The following is a 25,789-nucleotide window of genomic DNA, read 5'->3' as shown; positions in this document are numbered from 1 at the left end:
ATATAAGTTACAAAATACGCTTTCCTTTATTTTGTTGCATTTTGCAATATAAATGATATGCAAAAAATCACAAATTTTCTTTTTCAGTAAGATATTTCGGCTTGGCATAAAACGAGGTTTTTCGGACTAAATGATTTTTTTATGTATAGGCACATAGTTAGTGGACTTAATTTGTTTTACCAAAGGAAGAGAAAGTATACTCAAAGTCAAAGTCTCACAAATCAAGCGTCTATTAAGAGGTTACGCGTTTCGCCGCATTAGGGCATCATCAGACCTCATCTAAATACAAAATAAATTTATGTTAGTGAGAGTCAGTATGTAGTTTTTGTTTTTTTTGTATTTAGATGAGGTCTGATAATGCCCTAACGCGGCGAAACGCGTATCCTTTTAATAGACGCTTGATTTGTGAGACTTTGACTATACATTCTCTCTGAGAATAATGGATGATTATTTTGAAATAATTTGTTTTGCCAGAACGCCGACGATAATAGGTTTTTAGCACTAGAGGGCGCTGCGTCAGTTACAGGTTGACAAATGTTGCGCGTTTTTTTCTTCGAAAATTTCAATTACAAAAGTTTTATTTTGGCGAATAGTAAACAAGAAAAAAAGTGAAGAAATCAGCAAAAACTGCATCTTGATATCTTTTCTCGAACCTAATATATTGGCAAAAATAGTAATAAATACAAAAGTTCTTAATTACCTTTATTTTAAAATATACCTTCGCTCTCGATTATAGTGAGTTCATCCATCATTTATTTTATTAGAAAAAAATGTTTTAAACAAAAAAAATCTAAATTTCTGCAATAGGAGGTATACCTACCTGAAATTTTGGAGAAATTCCATTTTAATATTTGCCACAGAAGTTGCGGCATCTAGCGGCCGTCCTAGGAATATGAAAATAATTTCCAGCAAGTTCTCATGGCCTATTTGATAAAAAAGTAATAGTTTTCCGCAAGCCTTACGATTAATACTTGCCGAGATATAGGCCTTACTAGGTCGAAAAATTTCCATTATTTAAATGAACGGAGTTACGAGGGTCGTTCACGTTCAAAAAAGTGTTCTTTTTTTTTAACTTTTCAACAAAACCTACTCTCAGGTCTATACAGTTTTTCAGCAGTTTTCTACAATTTTGATAAAGCCATTTTTTCTCATTTGGTAACAAGAAAAAGTCACTGGAGGCCAAATCTGATGAATACGGTGGATGTACCAATCACAGTATTTCTTATTATTAACATGAGTAAACTAACACTATATAAGTCAGTTAATTCAATTCATTTTTGTTAAATAAACGAAAGCACTTGTTAGCCGCTAAGTATTGCCCTTTTTAGGTTATTATGTTTATTCTTTTATAAATAATAACCGTTAAAATTGATATTGTTACGTAAACGGTAATAATTTGGATTTATTGGTTAGGTGGAAGCGCTTGAGGATAAGGTAGCGAGTGCGAGTATGCAGGTGAAGGGTTGGAAGGTTCCAGAGAGGGATACTTCGGATGTACCGTACGGCGAGGTCGTCGCGGTTGTCAAGGAGAAGCTCGCCTCGTTGGAAATGAACATTGAAAGGCGATACATGAAGCCTCCCTTGGGGATTAAGTAAGTTTTTAACACTAAAATAATTTTAAAATTATGACAACCGATTCGCAAGTTTCTGTAGATTCTTTTGCTCATATTTCTTTTTGTTTAAATTTTGTATCCGATCAGTACATCCCTGCAGGGTTGCTTAATAAGGGGTCAATTTTAGCCAAGAATTGTTTTTTTTTCACGAACTGGTCAGCGGTTCATTACTCTCTTATTGCCCTAAAGCTTTTTTGGTACCTTTACAAAAAATTAACTTAGAAAAGTTAGTAGGAGAAGTCTTACTTGTGTTAAGTAACTTTCTAGTCTAATGACTTGATAAGTAGTATGTGTGTGTTAAGTAACTAGTCTGATGATGGCAAGAACATTTGCCGAAATGCATCACTTCTCAAATTAGGATTAACATTTAATTTGTGGAGAAAAGAATTCCCCTACTAACTTTTTTATGTTTCATTGACTTTACTTCAGAATGGACTTTTTCCTTAATAAATAATTGGGTACCATTAATGTAGAACTTAAAAGTAAAATTTCAGATTTCTGCATACCTCAAGAAAATATATACAGTATGTAATTCAACTGAAGAAAAATGGAATGGAATTGAAGAAAACAGATCATGAAGCAAATATTTATGATCTCCTTCACTGTTTCTTCAAAATAGCTTGACATTTTAAGATGTGAATTATTTCTCCGGACCTCCTTTTTGCTTTTGTGGAACATGGACTGAAGTAGATTTTTTTTACCTATGTTCCACAAAAGCAAAAAGGAGGTCCGGAGAAATAATTCACATCTTAAAATGTCAAGCTATTTTGAAGAAACAGTGAAGCAGATCATGAATATTTGCTTCATGATCTGTTTTCTTCAATTCCATTCCATTTTTCTTCAGTTTAATTACACACTGTGTATATTTTCTTGAGGTATGTATGAGGTATGTATTTCTTGAGGTATCAATTATATATGTTGTAGACGTTTCGATCTCTATAAGATCATCCTCGGGACTCTTAAAGATAAAAAATAAATAAAATCATTGAACCAATTTTATACAATTGAAATGACATTGAATAAAATTAATTATTTTGCAAAATCGGTTATAAAATTTAACTAAAATAAAAAAAACAGTCAACACAATTTCTAAACCTTTCAAAAATCAAAAGGATCACGATAGATATCATTAGGAAGATTATATCAAAACGAAAAACTGCATATACACTTACATGTATTGTAGATCATCCTCGTTAATAATACTAACTGTAATATCACAATTAATACAAGAAATTCCATGCTCTAGAGTTTATAATTTTCATTTTTTTTTGTTTTGTTATAACCATCTATGTTTTGAGATATCGAGACAAATTATATGATTGATCGTCTGAAGTAGTTTTTTTTACCTACATATATCCACCAATAGCAAAAATTAAGCAAACTAACATTTTTATATTGATTCTTTATGAATTTAAAATTTTGGGTTAATTTGAGCTTATTTAAAGCACAGGAAATAAGTAAACGACCCTTTAAAATCACTTATGTAATTTAATCAAATCAAGATGGACAAGGGCTTGTCTGACTCACAATAATCATCATGATTTTATCATAATTGTGATGTTGCATAATAATCAATGCTGAATTCATTGTTCCTAGACAAATTTTTATAATGTATTCTGTTAATTTTCTTACTTATATAAATTAATTTTACAAGATGCTCCATAAAAACTAGGGAGAGAGAATTATCGAGTGAACAAAAGGCATATAAAACATTAGGCATATTTCTTGATGGACACACCGAGTATCTTCGAGGTATTTGTCGAAGTAGTAAATTTCTTTCCTTTTCTATTTTCTTTATTTTATTGTTAATTTGTTCTTTCCACGACAATTTTCTATCAAGAATAACACCTAAGTAATATAAGTATTTGTACCCATTTAATACTGAAAAATGTATTTTGTTCAATGTAATGTACTTAATGTAATGTAATATTAATCTGCTATTATGGTCTTTTTCTTCTATAGAAAACTACTGCCGACTTATCATTTGAAATTGAAAAACAATACCTGGGGATAAGCTTATAGATCCATATAAGTTGCTTAAGTTTGAGTCTTTTTTGGGTTTATGAATTGAATACTATTAGAAAGTTTTAAAGACAATTAGTGACTGTAGTGATAACCCATATTTCATTAAAAATGTTAAGTAACAATTTCTTGGCCACAAACCACCATGATTAATCATAGGATAAACTACATTATCTAGACCTGGAGTCGCATTATCGTGATTTTTAATAGCTCTATGAAACTCATTTAGGAAGAATTTATCCTAAAATTATTGAGAATTGGAATAGCCATGGGAGGAGTTAATATTAATTATTGAATACTAATTAGGAATCCGGATAAATATTAACTAATTTTGCACCTTTACGAGTTTTACGGCGGTCCTTAAAACTACTGAGACATGAATAATATTTATTGAATGTCACACAGGTAGATAATTATTTAAAATAATTGTGATCAATCTTAAATAAATGGGTTGTCAATTATAATGATTAATAATCAATCAATTCCATGTCGAGGACTATAATAACTCTACGAAAGAATCATTGATTCATAACTACTTTCATGGCTTACTAAACTATGTCCTTAAAGTTACTCAGATGATTTTTAGAAACAGACTATAATAAATATTTAATAAATTCTAGGCAAATAAGTTGAATTTTACTAATATTTAATAATAACTATTATATGTATGTTTTAATCGTAAAAGTACGCCACTGGTTTAGATGGCCTCTTAATATTTAAACAAAATTTCTCATTCAAATAAAAAAAAGTCTACCTTTTTTTTGCTGACAATAAATATTTGTAATTGCAAATATTTCACCTGGTCATAATTATAGCAACATTTGAAATTTAGTGCTCTTTCAATCTGTTGAAGTGCAATATTGAAACAATTTATATTGTGATTTCTTGGTAATTATTAACTTAGTCGTGGTAAAACCGTGTCTGTTGAAGTGAGGCAACTTATAATTAATCAGTATAAGTCAGGCATCAAACAGTCATCCATTGCAAAAAATTTTGCTCTTTACAGATCAGTTGTATCACGTATAGTGAAAATATACAATAACACAGGGCTGGTAGTACCCAAAAAAAATTCGGGACGTCCCCGGAAAACTTCAAAAAAAAGTGACAAAATGATTGTTCGGATTTCCAGGCAAAACCCATTTTTGTCCTCTTCAAAAATTAAAGGGCTTTTGGATGGCAGTGAGTGTTCCGATCTTAGTGAACGATCCATAAGGCGGCGTCTATTTGAAAATAAGTTGTTTGGACGCAGACCAGCAAAAAAGCCTCTTCTTTCCAAGAAGAACGTGAAGGCCCAACTTGAGTTTGCTCGAGAACACCAGGGCTGGACTATTGATCAGTGGCGCAGAGTTATTTTTAGCGATGAATCAAAATTCAATTTATTTAAAAGTGATGGTGCTGCATACGTTCGACGTCCTGTAGGCAAAAGATTTAATCCTCGGTACACTTCTCCTACAGTTAAGCATGGTGGTGGTTCAGTTTTAGTGTGGGGCTGTTTTTCGGGGTATGGTATGGGACCTCTTCACAGAATAGAAGGGATTATGGATCGATTTATGTACAAGGATATATTAAAGAATGTTATGTTACCCTATTCTGAAGAAAATATGCCGCTGTTATATCAATTTTAACATGACAATGATCCAAAACATTCTTCAAGGCTAATAAAAGAGTTTCTCCGTGATGAAAAAATTAATGTTATGAAGTGGCCCTCCCAATCTCCGGATTTAAATCCAATAGAAAATCTTTGGGAAATTGTGGATAACAGGTGTAGAACCAGGAATTTCAAAAATGCTGGAGAACTTTTCGAAGCTCTTCAGGATACTTGGTTGTCAATCGATCATGATGTTATAAACAAACTTATTTTATCCATGCCAAAAAGATGCATTGCTGTTATAAGGGCTAAAGGGTACTATACTAAATACTGAAGAATATTATTGTATTGTAATCTTATTTTGACTTTGGAGAATAAATAAATTGATTTTTCTAAAATGTGTTGCTATAATTTTGTCCAACTCGTTTCCTAAAAAAAATTCCCATTTTTTATTTCTTTTATAAAGTAACAAAAAAATAAACATAAATAAAAAGCTTTGTAAAAAATACATCATAATATATACCAGTTTTTTTTCTAATCTACCACATCATATAATTTGAAGGAAAAATGTACTTGTTGCTATAATTATGGCCACTACTGTACATAACCATTTCGAGGTCTGTAAACGAATCATTATATTAATAATTATTTCGCATAAAAGAGACACAAAATATTGAATTTAATGTATTTCTCCGTATAGTGCCAACTTCCGGTCGAGCTCGGGCGGCAACAGTACTACCACCAGCCAAACGCAAGACAACACGCAACAGTCTGGCAGCCCATCGGAGCCCTCCACCCCGAACTCGGGTACCCCTAATGCCTCCCAGTGCAGCCTCGGCACGGGAGACGACATCCCAAAAGGTTTGGCAACGTGGCGGGAGGCCGTCCAACGGGCCTCCACCTCCGCCCAGTTGGCGATGTGCCTCTACTCGCTGGAGTCGTCGATCGCGTGGGACAAGAGCATCATGAAAGCTGTGAGCGAACAGGCTGAATTTAGCATACAGAACGCGCGCAAATATAACAGCAAGCTGAGTGTGGGTGCTTGTGCCTTTGCCTTTTTTCTTTTGTTTTCTGTTTATTTTTTTCTTTCAATTTCGGTGTAAGGTGTTTAACTTACACTACTCTACAGATGCATGCCGGTCTGTGTTGTATTTAGGTGTAGGTTTCATTTTTTTTAAATATTTAACCTGTAATGTGAAAATGTTTTGAACAGAATTCAAACATATGGTCTATTGGACCAGGACACATAAAAATTGACATTAAAAAGGAAAAATGACTTCATGATTTAAAGACATTATCATTCTAAATATTGGGCGACTTAAAGGATGTTTAGAAAATAGTTAAAGTATAGCTTCATGGGAAAATTTCATGATTGAAGAAAGATGAAGCGTCCAAGCAAAGCCTTAAGCTCGACTATATCAGTGTTTCTTTAACGTGAGTTATGGAAATTGGACAAATTTTCTCTTCTATAAATAATTTTTATATTTGTCCAAGTGACAATTTCTTGAAGCATTTCATTATCTACTAAAAAATTCCAAATGTCTGATTTAGTCGGGTTATTTCCCTGACTCCTGCCGTATGCCGTTAGACCTGGTATCACTTTAATAATGTTATCCATTTTTCCCTATTCAACGATCGTAACGTTTCACTTAATTTACGAAAAGATGTAGGCTTTTAATGAAATGCCCACTCTGTACGTAATTTGACGGGTCTAATCATGCATTAAAAAAAAATCAAATGTAACGACATATTCTCTAAGAATTTTTCAAATTGCTCCCAACGGATTAAAATCATTTTCTGCAGTAGGGACATTTACATCTTAAATTTAACTTAAAGCCCGTATTAACAGTGTTTTCGGCCGAACTGTTGGCTATAAAGGAAGGCGTTAAGTATGCTATCAAGTAAAGAGTTTCTAATAGTCGCAGACTCGTAAATACGTTTCTTATCCGTATGTTTTATGGAAACACTAGAACGTAATGCAAATTAACAGGAAACTTTAAGGAAGACATGGAGTTTTAAATAGATAAAGTAATAGATTTTTTAAGGTCAAACTGCAAAATAAATAATTAACAGGGGTTATATATTTTTTATATAAGTTTTGCAATAAAAATATAATTCTCTGGGTTTACTATCATGGCCACAAGTTGTGAACCAAATGTGATGTATTTCTGCCAATAATATAATTTCAGCTAATTAGTTATTGTTAAACCGTAGTTTTCCGATTGTCGTTCTTTCTTGCGTGCTTTTCCTCTTGGAGAACGTTAAATCTTATCACTATTTAACTCATCCATATTGCACCAAAAAAAAAAAAATTACACAATGAAACTGCTATTGGAACTAAAAAGTATATTCGATTTACTGTATGTAAACAGAGCATGGCGTTACAAACAAGCAGTTTTGCAAACGAACTGTAAGAGCAAATAAAGAGTTTTGTAAATTTGTGTCAACTTTTATATGGAAAAGTTAAAGTTATGAAAGATTTTAGCGAAAGTTCATTGTTCCTTACTAAAATCCTGCTGAAATTGGCGAAAGAAGGGAATTTTGATTAGAGACTTTTGGCCAAAAAACAGCTTCAAATGAAACCTACACCCGCATATAAACAAAAACTAATGCATGAAGAACACAAGCACAAGCAAATTAAGCTTGGGTAAATGTGATTTTTTATTTAAATTTGGTTTTACACTTCACAAACTTAATTTTTTTGATATACGTGTATTTTCTTATATCTATTATCTTAAATAAATCGATCTGGCGCGAGGATTTTGACTTAAAGGTTCAACGAGTAACAGCCCTTTAAAAATCACGTAATTCTTTCAATATTTATACACAGATGTCAAAAAAATTACACGTAATCTGATCACCAACTGTCAAAAATCATTGCAATTTTTAAATTCATAAAAAGAATAATCTTAGGGAGTGGTTGTGGTCTTAACAATAAGGAAATGTATTCAATAGTGCTATACCTTTCAGAAAAAGACACCTCTCATATTGAATCCGTTTTCTTATTATCATTAATTCACACGGTGTGGTTGTTTGTTTTTCATTCGTGTACATAAAACCAAAAACGCATTCGTGTAGAGTAGTGTAATTTTGCCCTACACTCACACTCAAAAAGAACTACATATGGTGCTGTAATAAAGTGTTATTTTTTTTAATGCACATATAAGAAATAATTAAACCATATGTAGTTCTTTTGGTCATTTTAGTAGTGTAACTAACCCGTTAATTTTTATTGCAGAACTGTCAATTCTGCCAAAGCGGAGATAACGAAGACAAGCTGCTGTTATGTGATAGTTGCGATCGAGGCTACCACACTTATTGTTTTAAGCCGAAAATGGATAATATACCTGACGGCGACTGGTAAGATTCCATTATTTAATATTAGAGATTAAAATTACTCAAATGTGAGAGAGAATTTGGTTTAACAATTATTGCAACATAGCCGGGTTGATGGGCTTGTGTTTAAAACAGTATTAAAAAAAACACATAAGTCTAATAAGCGATTGTTAAATGTTCTTTGATGTGTCATCGGCATATCTCAGGTTTTTTTTTCTGACCTCCAACTGATATTTTACCCCTCAATCCGTCCAGTACCTTTAGCATAATGTGTTCGTCCTAGATATTAAACAGAGTTGGGAAATTATGCAGCCCTACCTGACACCGGTGTCTATTCTGAAATTATCAGAATGGTTGTTTGCGTATTTTTGCTATACGCTGATTATTTTCACATATTATAAGTTTCTTATCAATTGAATTACAGTGGCGGCCAGCAAATTAAAAACGATACAATTTTTAATATTTTATGCTAAAATCATACGGTATATTTTCTATTTGCACATAAATGTTTTTATCACTTCATGTTAAGCTTGCACATGCATAAATATTTGGATTTGAAACAGGTTTGGAATCTGATATTTTAACAATTTAGAAATACCTTGGACAGCTAAATAAAAACGATTCATCTTTTGTTTTTTTTTATCAATTTTTGTCGAATATGAATGTGTAGCATTTATTTATCATTTAGTTGGTGTCTCACTTAAGTAATACAAGGTCAATATAAAACAAACGTTATGGGTAAAAAAAAGAGTTGTGACTCTGAAAAAAGACAAGTAATTTTAAATTTGATTCAAGAAGGGCATTCATACAGTAAAGTTGCAGCAATGCTAAAATGTTCCAAATTTATGGTTCATAATGCTATTAAACATTATAAAACTCACGGCACGGTTAGAAATGTACCTAGGAAGAAAAGGCCTAGAATAACAACCTCAAGAGAGGATAAAATTATGGTACGTTTAGCAAAAAAGTCGCCCCATTTAACAGCAGTAGATATCAGACGTGAAATGTATGCACAAAACGATCCGAAGCCATCAGTAAGAACAATTCGCCGCCGAACTATTTGGAAGAGTTTCCCGAAAGAAGCCACTTGTCTCAAAGAAGAATCGTAAACTCCGATTGCAGTTCGCACGAGATCATTTGAGTTGGACCCTTACCCAATGGAAAAATATACTTTGGTCGGATGAAACAAAACTTAATCGCATCGGATCGGATGGTCGTACTTACGTACGAAGACCACCTGGTGAGGAAATAAATCCAAGATTCACAAAATTAACTGTTAAACATGGAGGTGGTTCAATCATGATGTGGGGTTGCATATCATGGTATGGAGTTGGACCAATTTATAAAATAGATGGAATTATGGATCAGGAGAAATACAAATCTATATTAGAAAATGTGATGCTTCCATATGCAGAAGAAAAATTACCTATTACCTGGAAATTTCAACAGGATAATGACCCCAAGCATACAGCACGTTCAGTAAAAAGGTGGTTTGAACAAAACGTCGTTGATGTAATTGAATGGCCCTCGTGTAGTCCAGACCTCAACCCAAATTATAAACCAATTTAAAAACCCAATTTAAAAACATGGACGAACTAGTGAAAGGTGTTCAAGAAGCTTGGTATTCCATCCCAATTACTCGCTGTCAAACTTTAATAGAATCTATGCAAAGAAGATGTCTAGCAATAAAAGAAGCTAAAGGATATCCTACCAAATACTGATTTTTTTTGGTGTAAAATTAAAATATTGAATTCGTTTTTAATTTGTTGTCCATTAATTTGTAAACATTTTTTTCCCTAGATTTTTGAATAGATTACTATTGATTTATGGTAGAATGTGTTTAATGTCTAACCCTTATAAATAAATATCATTCGTAAAACTGCATAAAATGGTTTTCCAAAAAAATTAAATTTTGTGTCGTTTTTAATTAGCTGGCCGCCACTGTAAGTCGGCAGGTGTCCCCATCTTCGAGTGGCTGCCATTTTTATTTATCGATAAGCACAAAGGAAAAGGGGTATTAAATTTTCGAGTTTTTTTCAATTAGTTGCCTGACATGGATGGATGTCAGTTCTATGGTTGGAACCTTTGGTGTGACACTCAAATTACAAGACAGTTGTACCACTAACCAAAAGTCTTTATTTTATTCTCGACACGTGTTTCGCTAACGTTAGCATCTTCGGGAGAAGATTAAAACTCAGTTTAATTAAAACAGTTTAACTGCTTAATTAAAATTGTACTGTATTAAATATCGGTGATTTTTTGTTTTGATCTAAAGCTTAAATAACGCTCATTTCGATATGTCCACCGAATTTTCGAATGCACTTTTCAACTCTTGGACGATTATTGCCTACAACTTTTTGCAACTCTTCGTTCCTTATTCTTCTGCACGTTGCAGTAATGGCATCGCGAAGTTCTTCTCGTGTTTGAGGTCTATTGAGGTAGATTTTATTTTTTAAGATACCCCATAAATAAAAATCGAGCGTTGTCAGATCCGGGGACCGCGGCGACCAATGAACCAAAGGACTGTTTCTTCCGAACCAGGTATTAGGGAAATTTTGATTGAGCCAGTTTCTAATAATCCTTGCATCATGAATTGGTGCCTCGTTTAATTGTAAATGCCAGCTACGAAGATATTCTAATGGCATTCATCATAGAAGATATTCTAAATTCGTCAATGGCATTCGAAAAGTCAGTTTTTAAAAAGTTAAGTTTAAAAAACCAGCCGCGTTTAGGTTTCCTTATCAAAAAAAAGGACCGATTATTTTATCCTTCATTATACCACAAGAGACATTTATTTTAACAGAATGCTGCTTTTTACATTCTACTACCCAATTCGGATTGGTCTCACTCCACATCCTAAGGTCTTATGATGAAACCACGTGGTTGGTAGTAAATGTGGCTCCAGCCATGTAGAAGATATTTTTTAAAAAGGCGCCGTCATCTTCAAGGTACATCCTTTGTAATCACAGGCAGTAATCTAATCTGGAATTTGAATACCCTTCTTCCAGGTGCTTTGGTTTGAAAGGTTTTATACCTTTTTTTTTTAACCTTGGACAGCCAATTTTTTAAAGCGTTTAAATTTCGGGCAGCATCTCTTAGGCTTGATCTTGGGTTCTTCTAAAGAAGTTAACAATTTCTTTATCCGTTCTTGGTCGACGACGTTGACGAGTGGGTTGGTTTGCAGTCGTAATGCTGATAAAAATGTCTATTAATTTTAGCAACCGTTTTGTGGTTGATTTGTACTCCAGGATGTCGCCGATTGAATTTATTTGAATCCTCTCAGAAACTACAATTGCCTTCTCCTACCAATTATATGGTTTCGACTTTTTGATTTAAAGTATAACCAGGCATTATTATAATAAAATTTGTGTTAAAATTAAACGCAAAAAATTATTTTAAAAGAGTGCTGTATTTTACATTTTAGGTCAGAGAAGTTTATTGGTCAAACAAAAGGTGTTTTAGACAAAAAAATTCAAAAATACTTAATACAGGGTGGCCCGATAATTGTGTCTAATTAACGATTTTTATTAAAATTAATACCATTTTATTCGGACACCCTTTACATTAGAGGGGTAAAAATTTGTACAGGGGGGTTTTTGGTGATGCTGATAAAGATTTCGTTGTCAATTTTTGTCTAAAAAATCCTCTAATATGCTTTTCTGAAATTCGACCCTGTTTGAAGCCACATAATTACCCATAAGTAAGACCCTGGAAGTAATATGACATATGAAATGAAAGAAATGTTTTTTTTTTAACTCCTAATCTCCTAAAAAAAATTTATTAGGGGTCGGGATACTTTAGTATGTAGTTTTCCTGGTTGCGATAATCCTTGGGCATTTCAGGTTGCTATTCTATCAGAGAAAAACAAACCACCGAGAAGGGACAAAGCCGGGACCGATTTTTCTTACGCATGTGCGAGCTTATTTGGTATACCTGTCTTATTGCCGGTCCCCTGCCAGCCGTCGGTTAGTCCGGTAATATTCGACGCCTAGTTTAGTCTAGTCAAGTGTTGCCTGAATTTTTCTCTGTCTTTATTTTTTGTGTGTGTTGTGCTCTTTATTTTATTAAAAATATTTATAATATGCCTTATACCTGTGCTTTTCGTGGATGTCATTCAAAGACAGGGTGTGGAAAACTATTAATTATGAACACCCTTGTGCACATTTTCCAAAAACCTTTATCTTAAAATTATTTATATTTATGAAAATATTTTACACCATTACATATAATAATAGGGTCTTAAAAACAAATAAAGATACAAATGTTCGAAAACTAAAAATTTTGCGGAATGTATAAATGTACCTAGGTTTAATTTCATTATTGCCAATGTATTTTTGTGTTTCATTATACAATGGGCCAATATTATTTTCTCAAAAAATAAAAGTTTGTTTGGAAGATTTTTTGTTTTCCACTATTTATCCTAAATGGTAATTTTTATAGTTGGCACTATACCGGATGACACAGGAAAAAGGGAACACGCAATAACTTTTTTATTTTTCAAGATAAACAAATGAAATTTGGTATGTCAATAGAATGGTTATAAAAGCATATTTTGACGTATTCAATTGTTTTTGATCACTTCCGGTTGAACCGGAAATGACACGAACTTTCTTATTTTAAATGGGACACCCAGTTTATTTTTTCATACATTTGTTTATCTTGAAAAATAAAAAAGTTGTTGCGTGTTCCCTTTTTCCTGTGTCACCTGGTATAGTTTAGGTATACTTATAACTTAAGTATACCAACAGTAAAATAATGTAATAGTTTTGATTTCAAATTCCCAATAAAATTTTTAATCTATTAATTGTCGTATTTCTCTCCGTGTACGGAACTATTAAATTTCCAAAACGATTTTTCTCCGTTACTTAATATGTAGCGCCAGTCATTTAAGCCCGCTCAAGGGCACTAAAATTGGACCCCAGAAAATCAACGGTAAATGCGGGTTTTGTCGCTTCTCGGTGGTTTGTTTTTCTCTGATTCTATTTCGAAAAAAACGTATCCATTATGAAATCACTTTGTATTTACATTGTAAATAGTTTTATTTTAATTGATTTTAATCACTGGTTCTCACTTTTTTTGATAATATCGTTCTGTTATCTTTAGGTACTGCCACGAATGCATGAACAAAGCCACGGGCGAGCGTAACTGCATAGTCTGCGGCCGTAAAGTGTCCGCCACCGGAACCAGACTGATCGCGTGCGAGATCTGCCCTCGCGCCTACCACACCGACTGCATTCAACCCCAAATCCATAAAGTTCCTCGCGGTAAATGGTACTGTGCCACGTGCATCTCGAAGAAACCGCCCAAGAAAGCGGTGAAAAAGAACAAGTCCGCACCGACTACGCCGGCTAAAGAGAGCGAGTCCTGCGAACAACCTCCACCACCCGCTAGGTAAGATTGTTAATCGAGGTAAGAGTTTTTTTTATGAAAATGGGAAATGCACAATTTGTTTTTTTATGGTAGATTTGTTGTAAGTTGTGCCGCCCTTGTCTTATTAGGTATCGTAGAATACGGAAAATGTTCTTTGTTAGGTCATTGGGATGCTACCAGATTTAGGGAAAATGAGTTTGAAACCCTGGAATATTGAGGGTAACCAATTTTGATCTCTAGTAATGGCTTTTTAAACTTAATGCAAGAGAAACATTGCTTATATAGTCAACTTATTGAAAATCCTGCAGACAACGATCTAAAAACTAATTATAATAGTTGTAAAAATTATATAAAGACATCTCACAAAAATTTAAAGAAAAAATATTTTATTCAAAAGCAAATAGAAACTTATCAGCTGACTGTGAATGTTGTAGACCCAAGATATCGACAAACTAAAATAAAGATTGATAAGGTTAAAACTGAACAAGGCAAACTAGCTCTGACAAAACAGATCTATGTAATCAATTTAATAGGCGTTACTGTACTCTAGGAATAACTTATGCAGATAGGGTACCTTTATGTAATGCACAAGTTGAAGAAAGAGAAAATCTAGAAGGCTTTAGACGAATGTACGTTTTTTTTCTGCTATAAACTCTCAAAAAAAAAAAAAAAAAATCCCCTGGTTAGGACAATCTTAAAACTAAGACTATAAAACGAATAAAAAATGAAATAATTAAACTAGTAACTTTTTTAATGAACATATTTCCAAAATGACTGCTTTCCTTAAAACTGGAAAAATTAACCTTATAAATCGGGAAAGACCAAGTAATAAATTTCAGACCGGCATCTTTGCTTTCTGTGTTTTCAAAAGTATCTGAGAAAGTATTAGAAAAAATTGTTCAGTTCTTCAATAAATTTGATGCGTTTTCTCAGAGACAGTATGATTTTAGTTGACTATCTACTCAAGATGCAATAATTAACTTAACAACGCAAATAACTGACGCTCTAAATTCAAACAAACGCAGCCTATGCCTATTTGTCGACCTTTCTAAGGACTTTGATACGGTACGTGTTTCATAATACTCTTAAAAGCAAATTAGAGAAATATGGCCTAAGAGGTAAAGTGAAAGTAGAACTTTCGAAAAGTTACTTGGTAAATATGCAATTTGTGAAGTTTTAAGAAATTACGGTCAAATAAGCAAAACAGAAAACTACTATATGGAGTGCCTCAAGGTATGTTAAGAGGACCTTGGTTTTTTAGCATTTACATAAATCAATCGTTAAAATTAAATAATCTGAGAACAATAACACTAATCAAGTACAAGCACAGTTTCGAACACAGTGTAGCAAATAGAGGTTTTAACATAAAAAGTCACAAGGTCAAAGTGGTTGAGATACTCTTTATTGCTGATACTAAAAATTATGAGTTATCCCTAATTGTAGATTAAAATGAGACATGGTAAATGTCCTTAAAAGCCCAGAAAATATAAAATGAGTGCAAATGTCTGAAAGACATGAAACCTTATTTTAAAGGCATGGAAAATATAAAAAAGTGGGTTAAATGCGTGGAATAATATAAAAATTATTAAATTATCTTTTTTTTATAAATTTCAGACAACATTCAAAAATTAACGAAAAACAAAGAAAAACACAAAGTCACGGTCTTACAACATGTAATAAAACGGGCTACACGTGTTTCGTATATTGTTGTATTTTATGTACTGTGAAGTGTGTAGATGGCTTCTAAAGGCCTGATGATGCTCTAATTAGAGCGAAACACGTGTAGCCCGTTTTATTACATGTTGTGAGACCGTGACTTTGTGTTTTTCTTTGTTTTTCGTCAATTTTGTATGTTGGTTTCTTAGAGAATAATGGATGAGATTTTTGGATTCAAAAATTACTTAAAATTCCTGAAATAAGTGAACCAATAATTCTATTGCATTAAAAAAAAAATGAAAAAGTGAAGAATTTTAATAAATTAACAATTGTTTTGGCAGATGTCTCGTAATACTTTGTCTTTTAAAATAAATTAATTGCTCGAATACAGAATCCAGCCTTTCAAATTCCAAATTAATTTATTTATCATATAATTTACAATTATTGACATATATTAATTATTAATACATTTAGTTGGACAATATTCCTAAATATATGTCGAATTGGATAACGCCGTGATTACAAAAAAAAACGGTTTGCACAGGGCAAAAATTAACCTGTGTGGCGTTCATTTCCAAAATATAAAAAATTTAAGTAAAGTGCCTAGAATAAAATAAAAAAATAACGCAATGGCCTGGGACATATGAAAAATTACTTTAAATAGTTACAAGATATAAAATATAACTTTAGCTGCCCGAAAGTAAGGAGCAGCTTCAGATGCTAGAAATAATTTTACAATGGCTTTAAGTGCCTGGAAAATATTTAAAAAAACTTTTAAAGCCTGTAAGGTATAAAAAATGACTTTAAGTGCTAAATATTTTTTTATATAATGGACGTCGTCCAATACTTTGAAACCAGTTTTACTTCTACTTGCTGCATCCAAAAAAAATGCAAAAATTTTGACATTGCTCAATTATTGACTTAACAACTAAAACGATCATTTCTTTGCCACAATTTGAATCCAATCTTACATTTTTAGCTCCCATACATAGAAATGTAGATATTTGGCTTTAAATTAAATAAATAGCAACCACCTGTAGTAACTAATTATTTACTTGTAATTAGAGTTTGCTATCCCGGGACTAATCCCGACAATCCCGAAATATTTTAATCAATTTAGTTAAAAATGAAACTTAACAAAGTCGCTTGACACAAAACGCACGTTGTTTATTTCCGAAAGTAGCAATTCATCTAATTATAGTCTTCTAATTTGGATCTAATTTTCGAACAAATTAACCTTGCTGAGGAAAAACATTTTTTAGACCCAACACTTGTCAATAAGATGATTTTTAAGTAGACAGAAGCAAATTGAAGATTTACACCAAGACCTCCACTATCAGTCATTCATTCAACAAGTCTATTTCTTCTGAAAGTTTCTTGATTGACGCTGGCTTCTTTAAATGCTCTGGTTCAACGTAGTTTAAAGCAATTTCAAGTTTCTCCTTAAAAGATTGATTTTCCAGGCGTATTTGTTGCCTTTGTATTTCAGCAATAGTTCCATCATCATATCATATCTTTAGAAATCATTTCCATTGCCTTCATTGGACTTTAAGCACTAATATTTATTTACAGCTTTTCTATGCAATGGCGATATTCCAGTTCTGAGGTTTATCGCATTTTCCAAATAGCCAAGTATTCCTCAAAAAACTGTTCTGGGTTTTTATATACGTACTGTATCGGAATCTATTAAAGTTTTTCCTAATGACGAATATAGCGATGTATTTTTTTTATTTCTTTCATATCTGTCTTAGAAAAGTACATGTTAGAAAGGTACTGTCTAACATAAAGCGTCTATAGTGAATTTTAGTGGTCCTAATATTAGAACTAACTATTTGATTACATCAAATTCAGTATCAGTAAAAAAAATGCATTTTTAAATCAACCATAACTTTTCATATGCAATTTTCTAACATTTTAAAACGCTGCAGTCTTACGTCTCATCTCACTTTTTTAATAGGAGACTTCGTAAAATTTTTAGCATGAAATTTAATTGATTCCGGGATTTTCGAGATTAAAATAATATTGGTAGTGATTCCTGTTTTCCCCGAATTAAAATGTAGAATCCCGGGATTTTTTGGACACTTAATTTTGTCCGGAATCCCGTTGTTCCCAGGATTACACTTCTTAATTGTAATCATAATAATTCTTTTCAGTCCAACCCCTTCCCATAGTTCAGTAACAACCAACGAAGACGTGCCCACAACGAACTGCAGCCAAGGGAGCGACGTGTCGATCGTTTCGAACGCGAGCAGCGTGATCACTGTGGAAGGTTCGCCCTCGGCCTCGGCAGCAGCCAAAAAGGAGAAAGACAAGGAAAAGGCCCAGAAAAAGTTAATTAAAGAACTGGCACCGTGCAAAGCGATCCTGGACGAGCTCGAGTTGCACGACGACGCGTGGCCCTTCCTCTTGCCGGTGAACACTAAGCAATTTCCTACTTATAAGAAAATTATTAAGATTCCTATGGACTTGAGCACTATTAAGAAAAGACTACAGGATTTAACGTGAGTATTTTGTTGTACAGCATTATTACTTCCTTATGTTTAGATAGAGCCAAGCTCGATTATTATACGGGGTGAAAAAAGACATTTATACAAATTTATAAAACAAAATCGTAAAGTTTTCCTTAAATCGTCATGAAATGTTCTAAAACATAATACAGGGGTATCGCAACGTTATTAAAAATACAAAGTATTTTTTTAAATACAACACCTGTATAATTGCATGTTAGATGAAAAATCTTTTTCTTCTGATTTCAAAAATATATAATATGTTAATATTTGGTTTACCTTCTTTGAAATATTTAAATTTTTTTTGACAAAAAAAATCTTAATTGCTGTGAAACGTTTTTTTTCTTCCAAAATTCACAAATGTGTATTTTGTATGGGGCTGTTTTAATACAGTTTCTATAGTCTGTTTAATTTCAACAGAGCTGTGGAAATAGGTTCACGATGTTCTTCACTAAGGTAGTTTATACTTTTTTGGATTCTTTCTCTTAAATTCTCCAAATTCTCACTTTTTTCTTTTTTTAAATACCCCCATAGAAGAATATCTAACGGATTCAGATCAGGGCTATTTGGTGGCCAGTTAATGAAGCCATAAGTTCCAATCCACTCATTAAAACTTAATGTCATAGAAAATTGGGAGAGATTTAGAGATTTTTTCTCCAAGAAACCTTCAGTTTCATTTTTTAAAAACAGGAGATATCTATTTCCAGTTAAGGATCCTTGAAACATAATGCGTTTAATTATTTGGTTTCTAAGGATAGCACACCACACATTTAATGACGTCCTATCTTTATCGTCCTTTTTTATTTTAAGATAACCGTAAGGATTTTCTGGTGCTCACATATAAGTATTTCTTCGATTTAACATCCCTGCTGTGGTAAACACGGCTTCGTCCCTTCACAACATCTTATTAAATACAGTGTAATCTCCCATTAGCGGACATTGACGGTACCAAGTTTATTGTCCGCTAATAGGAAGTGTCCGCTAATAAGAAAACCCAAATATGTAAATGTATGTACATAATTTTTATTAACTAACATGTATTGATGAAAATTACAAGTATAAACAAAATAGGTACTAGGAAATTTAAAATCCTTAAAAATTTGTTGCAAATTTCAGATCTTATACCTTAAAAAAGTCAGATATTTTTGCCTGCTTCTTCTTTTTCATTTTTTCCTGAAAAAGGCAGGTTTGAAAATGCGATTCGATATTTTTAAGGTGTTCAAAAGCGACAAAATAATTTTTTGAAAATTTTTTTAGATCATCAACACATTTTAATGCATCGGCATAAGAATTCACAGTACTCAAAGCTTCTTTCCTTTCTTCCTCTTCTTCCTTTTCTTCACTATCACTTTCCAGCAAAATTGTATTTTGTACCTCATCAGCAATGGTTTCTAGACCTCCTTCAAATGTTTCCTCTGTATGAAGTTCTTGATCCAATATAATAAAGTCATTATCTAATGCCTTAGAAATTTGGCCAACTTTCTGACATTTTTTCCAGAATTCCGCTAAAGTTACCAAAGGTAAGTCATCTTCTGGATCGTAGTCTTCTGCTCGAGTATCTCCTTGAGGTGATTTTTGGAAACCAGCTTTGACAAAACAATTTTGTATAGTGCGTGGGGTAACCTTATTCCAGGCGTTCTTAATAAAATGTAATGCCTCCAAAATGTTAATCGATTTTGATAAATCTGAAGCAGACGATACATCATCCATTTTTGATAGGATGTGCTTTAAAATCTGGCTTCTATAAAATAATTTAAAATTTTGTATTATACCTTGGTCCATGGGCTGACATACAGAAGTTGTGTTGGGAGGTAAAAAAAGTATTTTAATATTTTTAAGGTTAAGTTCTCTTGGGTGTGAATCAGCATTATCAAGAAAAAGTAAAATTTTTCGTTTTTGACAGCCCATTCTTTTATCGATATCCAAAAGTCAGTCTGTCATGATAATTCTTGTCGTCCAAGCTTTTTTATTTGATGTCCATGTAGCCGGCAAACTCTTAAGTGGTAAATTTTTTTAAGGCTCGTGGGCGCGCAGCTTTTCCAATAACCAAAAGCTTTTCTTTGTCACCAGCCATATTGGCGCAAAATAGTATTGTTACTCGTTCTTTTGACATTTTGCCCCCTGTGCACTTCTCACCTTTAAACATTAAAGTTTTACCTGGCGAAGCTCTAAAAAATAAACCGCTCTCATCTGCGTTATAGATGTCCTCTGGCCTATATCCTAGCAACATTCCTGGTACATATTCCTTCTTGGTTTACATCTGCCGACTCTCCTGAGATGCACTTAAAGCTTATATTATGCCTTCTTCTCCACTTATTCAGCCACCCATCAGATGCGCTGAAATTGCGATGCCCCAAAATTCAATTGCTACTTCTTTCGCCTTCGTTTTTATTAGGGGCCCTGAGATGGGAATTTTTGGATTTCTTGCACGGGCAAACCACTCAAAACAAACTCGGTCTATTTGGGCAGCTTCACCTTTCAATTTTGTTGATTTCTGATCTAAATTTTCTCCCGATTGCCATTGTCTTCGAATAATTTCTTTATTTTTTACAATCTCCGCCGCTTGACTTTTACTTATATTAAACCTAAAATAATATGTACATTGTGATGACAAAATACAAAAATTAAAATCCTACACCCATAACTTTCTCCCAGTTTACGGACATTTAAACTTTCCTGTTCTGCAATATTTACAACCTCCATTTTTTGCCTCAGCGTTAAAAAGTTTCTAATGGGCGCCATGTCACCTGCTTCAATTACAAGAATTGTACTAAAACAATACATACGTGGATACTAAAGTGGCGTGATTTTTTTCCTGGAGTAACGTAACGGTCATTTTTGTCCGCTTTCGGAGATCCGTGTCCGTTGTTGGGAAATTTTGCGCGTTTTGGGGTTGAAAATTTTTGTCCTTGTCCGTCCGACAGAGCGTCCGCTAATAAGAATTTATTTTATAGGAAATTGTTCTTTAAAATCTCGTGCCAAAAAACTCCAGTATTGAGAGCTGTCCGCTAAGAGAAATTTAACTGTATATCGTTATCTTTGTTTTTCATATCTAAAATATCGTTAATTGTAATGGTTGTAAATTGTAATATCGTTAATTGAAATTGGAAGACTAGCTTATTGAAGCTAGTCTTCCAATTTCATGCTTATCTGTTAGTTTTTGTACTGGCATCAGTTTTCTAGAACATTTAAAGTATCCACTAGCATCTATGGTTGTTAAATTAGGTTTTTGTAAAAAAATCAAAGCATAAATTATACATCTGATAAGGTTTTTAAATATTGATGTTTTTCCATGAAAATTTAATAAAATTTGTAGTTCTCATCCGCGTTAGCTGAAACTGTGCGTTTTTTTTTCTGTAGATTTGTGCGTTCGCAATGTAATAAAAGCGGACTTAGCAGGAACTCTCATGATTGCAGTGATGTTCAGCTTGCGCTTGAGCGCAACATTATTGTGGTTTTTGGAAAACAGCGTAATAATTTCGACCTGTTCTTCTTCCGTATAACTCATACTTAAATGATATAGAAAAAACATTAACATTGACAGTCTGACAAATAACTTCAGTATTAACAATGAACGTCATAGTAGTGGGGATTTTCTTTAAATGCTGGAGAACTGCTAAACCAAACATTAACATATTATATATTTTTGAAATCGGAAGAAAAAGGTCCTTCCTGCTGATTTAAAGTAAGCTCTTTAATTTTTATATTTATAAGTTTTTTCCCACCATGTATAATAACTGACTTAGGCTCTGTCCAACTGTAAGGATCAAGTTTGTACACTGTAACCCGTTTTTCGTTGCATCTTCCTTGCTATTAAAGTTAGTACCTTTCGCTTTTTAGTTTTTAAAAATTTTAAATGTCTGGAAAGAATGTGCTCTGAATTCTTCTGTTTCTATTCTAAGATAAAGGGTAAAAATTAAAAAAATCACTTCTAGTAGTGACTTAAGATCATTTTTTTCGGATTTGTGACCAAAACTATTTAAGTATAATGATATTTTGATATACATTTTTATAATAGTAGAAAGTTCTAATATTATGTTGTACTGTTTGTCACCCAGTCTTATATTTAAATTGTACTAAAAGTACACGACAAACAGTACTAAATATTAATAAAATGTTGTACAGTGTATTAGTAAAAGTGTTGCAATTGAAATGCTAAAATTGTGATAACTGGAAAAATTGCGTGGTGGTGCGAGGCCTCTGGCCACGCACAAGGTGTTTCCAGTTCAATTTTTTTTTTTTTTACTATTTGTCACTCCGTTTTATTTTAAAATTGTTCTAAATATCGGACATAACAGCGATTAAATGGGACATTCTTTTTTATACCAATACCTCAAAAAGGCCTCAATTTTTTGAACCGAAGGCTCAACAGAAAAAATCTTTTTTTCGACAAAAAAATTTACATTTTTACCCTGATCAGTACATATCCAGTTTAGGACAGAAGGATTATAATAAATAATTTACGTTTTCCAGTTACAAATCCAGAGAAGACTTCTGCACGGACGTACGTCAGATCTTCAATAACTGCGAAACGTTTAACGAAGATGACAGTCCGGTCGGTAAGGCGGGTCACTGTATGCGTCAGTTTTTCGAGGCCAAGTGGAACGAATTGTGCTCCAATCACAGTTGAGGATTGTTAAATATGTACAAGTTGACTAGCTGATAGGTTCATGCATATATAATATTTACTTCGAGTTCCGGCACGGTTTTTCGTTTTTGTTTTCTTCTTTTTCGAGAAAAAATATAATATGGATGTTGTGACTATAGGGGATATAGGACCGAGGTTTGTACAGTGTTAAGGTGACCTTGAGGGCACTCACGTAGTGATTAAAATATTGGTTACAGGGTGATTATGACACACGGTTTTTGCTGCTTAAATGTTTTATATAGTTGCTTTCTCTTGGTGAAGTAATAAAACGATGAGTTTTTAAAGTGATTTTATGACTATAGATTGGGGAGGTGGGTTTCATATTCATCGCGATACCCCATAAGACTGTATAGGATCGTTGTTTTATTGAAATTGCCTAATTGAGCCTTTAATTAATGTAAATTTTATGTAAGCTTTGATGTTGTCTTAGAATCTTGGAAAGGGTTTAAATACAATAATAATTTATATAAAATCAGTTTTTTCAGTATTTTTTTATCAGTGCTAAGCAATCTGAGTGGGGCTCTTCAATTATAGTATATTACCTAAAATTAATTTTCCGAATATACAGTATTGTGCAAAAAGGCAGCGATTTGATATTCTTCTATTACAAATTAGACAATGCATTATGGACTTGTGAGTATTGGGTAGCATTGGTGTATGGGAGAATAAGTAACATTCTTCTGGAAAATAACATCCATCTGCAGCAACAGATATATCCACATTTTTTCATACACCCAAGTTTGCCTCAAGAGAATTGACAAAATTGTTGCTATATTTACGCACAATACTGTACATAAAAATTGACATTGTACATATGTAATACATATGCCTATAGTTTGTAAATTTAACGATCTAATTTCTCATTTCAAGATGTGACAAACATGATGCGTATTTTTTTAAGGTCCACATCACTTAATAATAGACTTAATAATTAATTTACTAGTTTGTGATTTAATTTTAAATTAAAGCCGTCTTCGTATTTTTTGATATTTTTATGTATTTTTTTAGCAATCGATTTTTATTTATTTAGGTTTAGGTATTTGTTTGTGTCGCGTCAGATCAAATGTGACTATTGTCAGTATTTCGTTTATAGTTTGCAATTGATAAATCGAATTTCGTAGGTCAATTTTCACGTGTGTGAAGGGTCAAATTGGACATTTGAACGATATATATATAATAAATTCATGCTGTTTTGTGTACTTACGGTAGTATTAAGTAACGGTTTTTTTTTTAAATAAATTTGACCCCGAAATAATTGATTGCATTTAAGTCGTGTATGTTGATCGATTTTGTATAAATATGTAAAAAATAACAACCAAAAACGCGCAGTTACGCTCAATTTCGAAAAAAAAATTATTAAAAAAAAAATAATGGTAACCGATTCTCTCTAAAGCTGATTTAAGAAAAGTCATTTATGTAAGCTGAAATATAATGCAGACTTTTAAAAATAATAATAAAAGATAAAACTTAATGAATGTGTTTTGGTAGGCTAGTTCTGTGCAAACAAATAAAATTTGCAACAAACTTTAGAACTAGGAATTATGTATTTGAGTGTAAGATATTTATATTAATTATATTTACTTATAAATGTATTTCAATTGTTTTATTTCACCTTATCATAGAATTATATCAGATTTTTAAAATGACGATATAATTCGCTAATATACATTTTTAAGAAGTTTTGTTTAAAAATCAGTTCCGTTTCCAATCCGATATTGGTCAATATTGGTAGATGTCGAATATTGGTTTTATTTTGTTGGTGTCCTGCAAATATTTGGAAATTGTGCTTAATTTGCACCTAAGACCAATCATATTTTAGTTAAGAGACTTAAGAGCTTAACTAATTTTACTTGGCAGCCTATATTATGTATTGCAAGCAGCATTGAGCAATAGTTTTGAGAAAGGAAATCTTGCAGGTATTGATAACATGTGACCTCATCAAGCCCTTTAACTGGGTACTGTACAAGTTGGACTAAAAGGATAAACTAGTTTGCCTAACGATCATTTAAAAAAACCCCAGACTTACCATAAATCACCCGCAACCTCTTTGGCAGGAATGCATTTTCCAGAATAATTTACGTATTGGACGCCTTGCAATTTTGCCCTTTTAATATAATTTCTTTTTTCGTTTTTTTCTCAGATCATCTTCAGATTCTGAACTCGAACTCATTTTTTCTATTCAACTTAAATAAAATAAAATAAGCACGTGTTGTTTCCTTGTTTCTATGAAATTCTAAACAGAACTAAACGACTGCGCTTTTTATTACTCAGCCAGCAAAAACCAAAATAAATCAGAGCGGAACATTAAAATAGGTCACCGAATCTCTATTGCATTTTAGTGATTATATTATCTGGTCTTTTGTATTGGTGTACGAAAAGAAACGAAGTCAATAGTTTACCGCAGAAAGGTTACTTCTCCATCATTCACATATCCCCTTTCTGCGGTTAGCGAGAATTATAATGCTATCGAGTAAATGGTGTGACAATGTCGTATGTCCCGTTTATGCAGTAAACGATGTATTTGAGGTAATGAAATCTAAATATATGAAAATATGAATTTCCTAAGAAATTGGAGATGTCCACTTTCTGCAGTTAGCGATTCATATACTCTAAGATGGGAATTTGGGCAGCAGTTATTGCTTTCAAAATTTAATGCACTCTCTTCATCAATCTGCTATTTGTGGGAGTTTCGTGTTTTTATTTAAAATATGCTACAATCAAATTTGTGTCAGGTCTCGGCTTTTAATTTTGCTGTTCCCTCTGTATCCATATCAGAAGACACAGTGTATTTTATTACAATTATTGTTCAGTTATGGTTCTGTTTAGGAAGATTGAATAATTTCAAATCTTTATTTCAGATTGCTTAATTATTTAATGTACTACCTGCTATTAATTTAATATTACACCAGTGAGTTTGATATTGTTATTTGTTATATTACTGAATTATCAGTCAGTATTTCAATAATTGTCTTATATTAGGATTTGTTACATGTTGGACCATAAAACATTGAATTTGGACGCCCTAATCGCTTCATTGATAAGCGATGGT

At 32.6% G+C, this 25,789-nt stretch overlaps 1 protein-coding gene across 12 annotated transcripts in view; it reads left to right on the top strand.

Moving 5' to 3' along the window:
- Positions 1 to 24,332, top strand: part of LOC126743274 (bromodomain adjacent to zinc finger domain protein 2B) — a 94,107-nt gene extending 69,775 nt beyond the window's left edge. For 10 of the 12 annotated variants that reach the window (XM_050450285.1, XM_050450289.1, XM_050450286.1 and 7 more), the window contains 6 exons: positions 1,414 to 1,592; positions 5,924 to 6,257; positions 8,462 to 8,583; positions 13,663 to 13,950; positions 17,739 to 18,086; positions 22,566 to 24,332. In XM_050450285.1, coding sequence (XP_050306242.1) covers positions 1,414 to 1,592; positions 5,924 to 6,257; positions 8,462 to 8,583; positions 13,663 to 13,950; positions 17,739 to 18,086; positions 22,566 to 22,722 — 1,428 coding nt within the window. In that variant the 3' untranslated portion in view covers positions 22,723 to 24,332. Of the gene's footprint in view, positions 1 to 1,413; positions 1,593 to 5,923; positions 6,258 to 8,461; positions 8,584 to 13,662; positions 13,969 to 17,738; positions 18,087 to 22,565 lie in introns of those variants that run through there. The other 2 variants (XM_050450296.1, XM_050450297.1) reach the window with 2 other exon arrangements.
- The last annotated feature ends 1,457 nt before the right edge of the window (positions 24,333 to 25,789 follow it).

Source organism: Anthonomus grandis, chromosome 12, assembly GCF_022605725.1.
Source record: "Anthonomus grandis grandis chromosome 12, icAntGran1.3, whole genome shotgun sequence".
Taxonomy (NCBI): Eukaryota; Metazoa; Arthropoda; class Insecta; order Coleoptera; family Curculionidae; genus Anthonomus; species Anthonomus grandis.
Note: the sequence above shows the minus strand (reverse complement) of the source record. Positions and strands in the feature narration are given on the sequence as shown.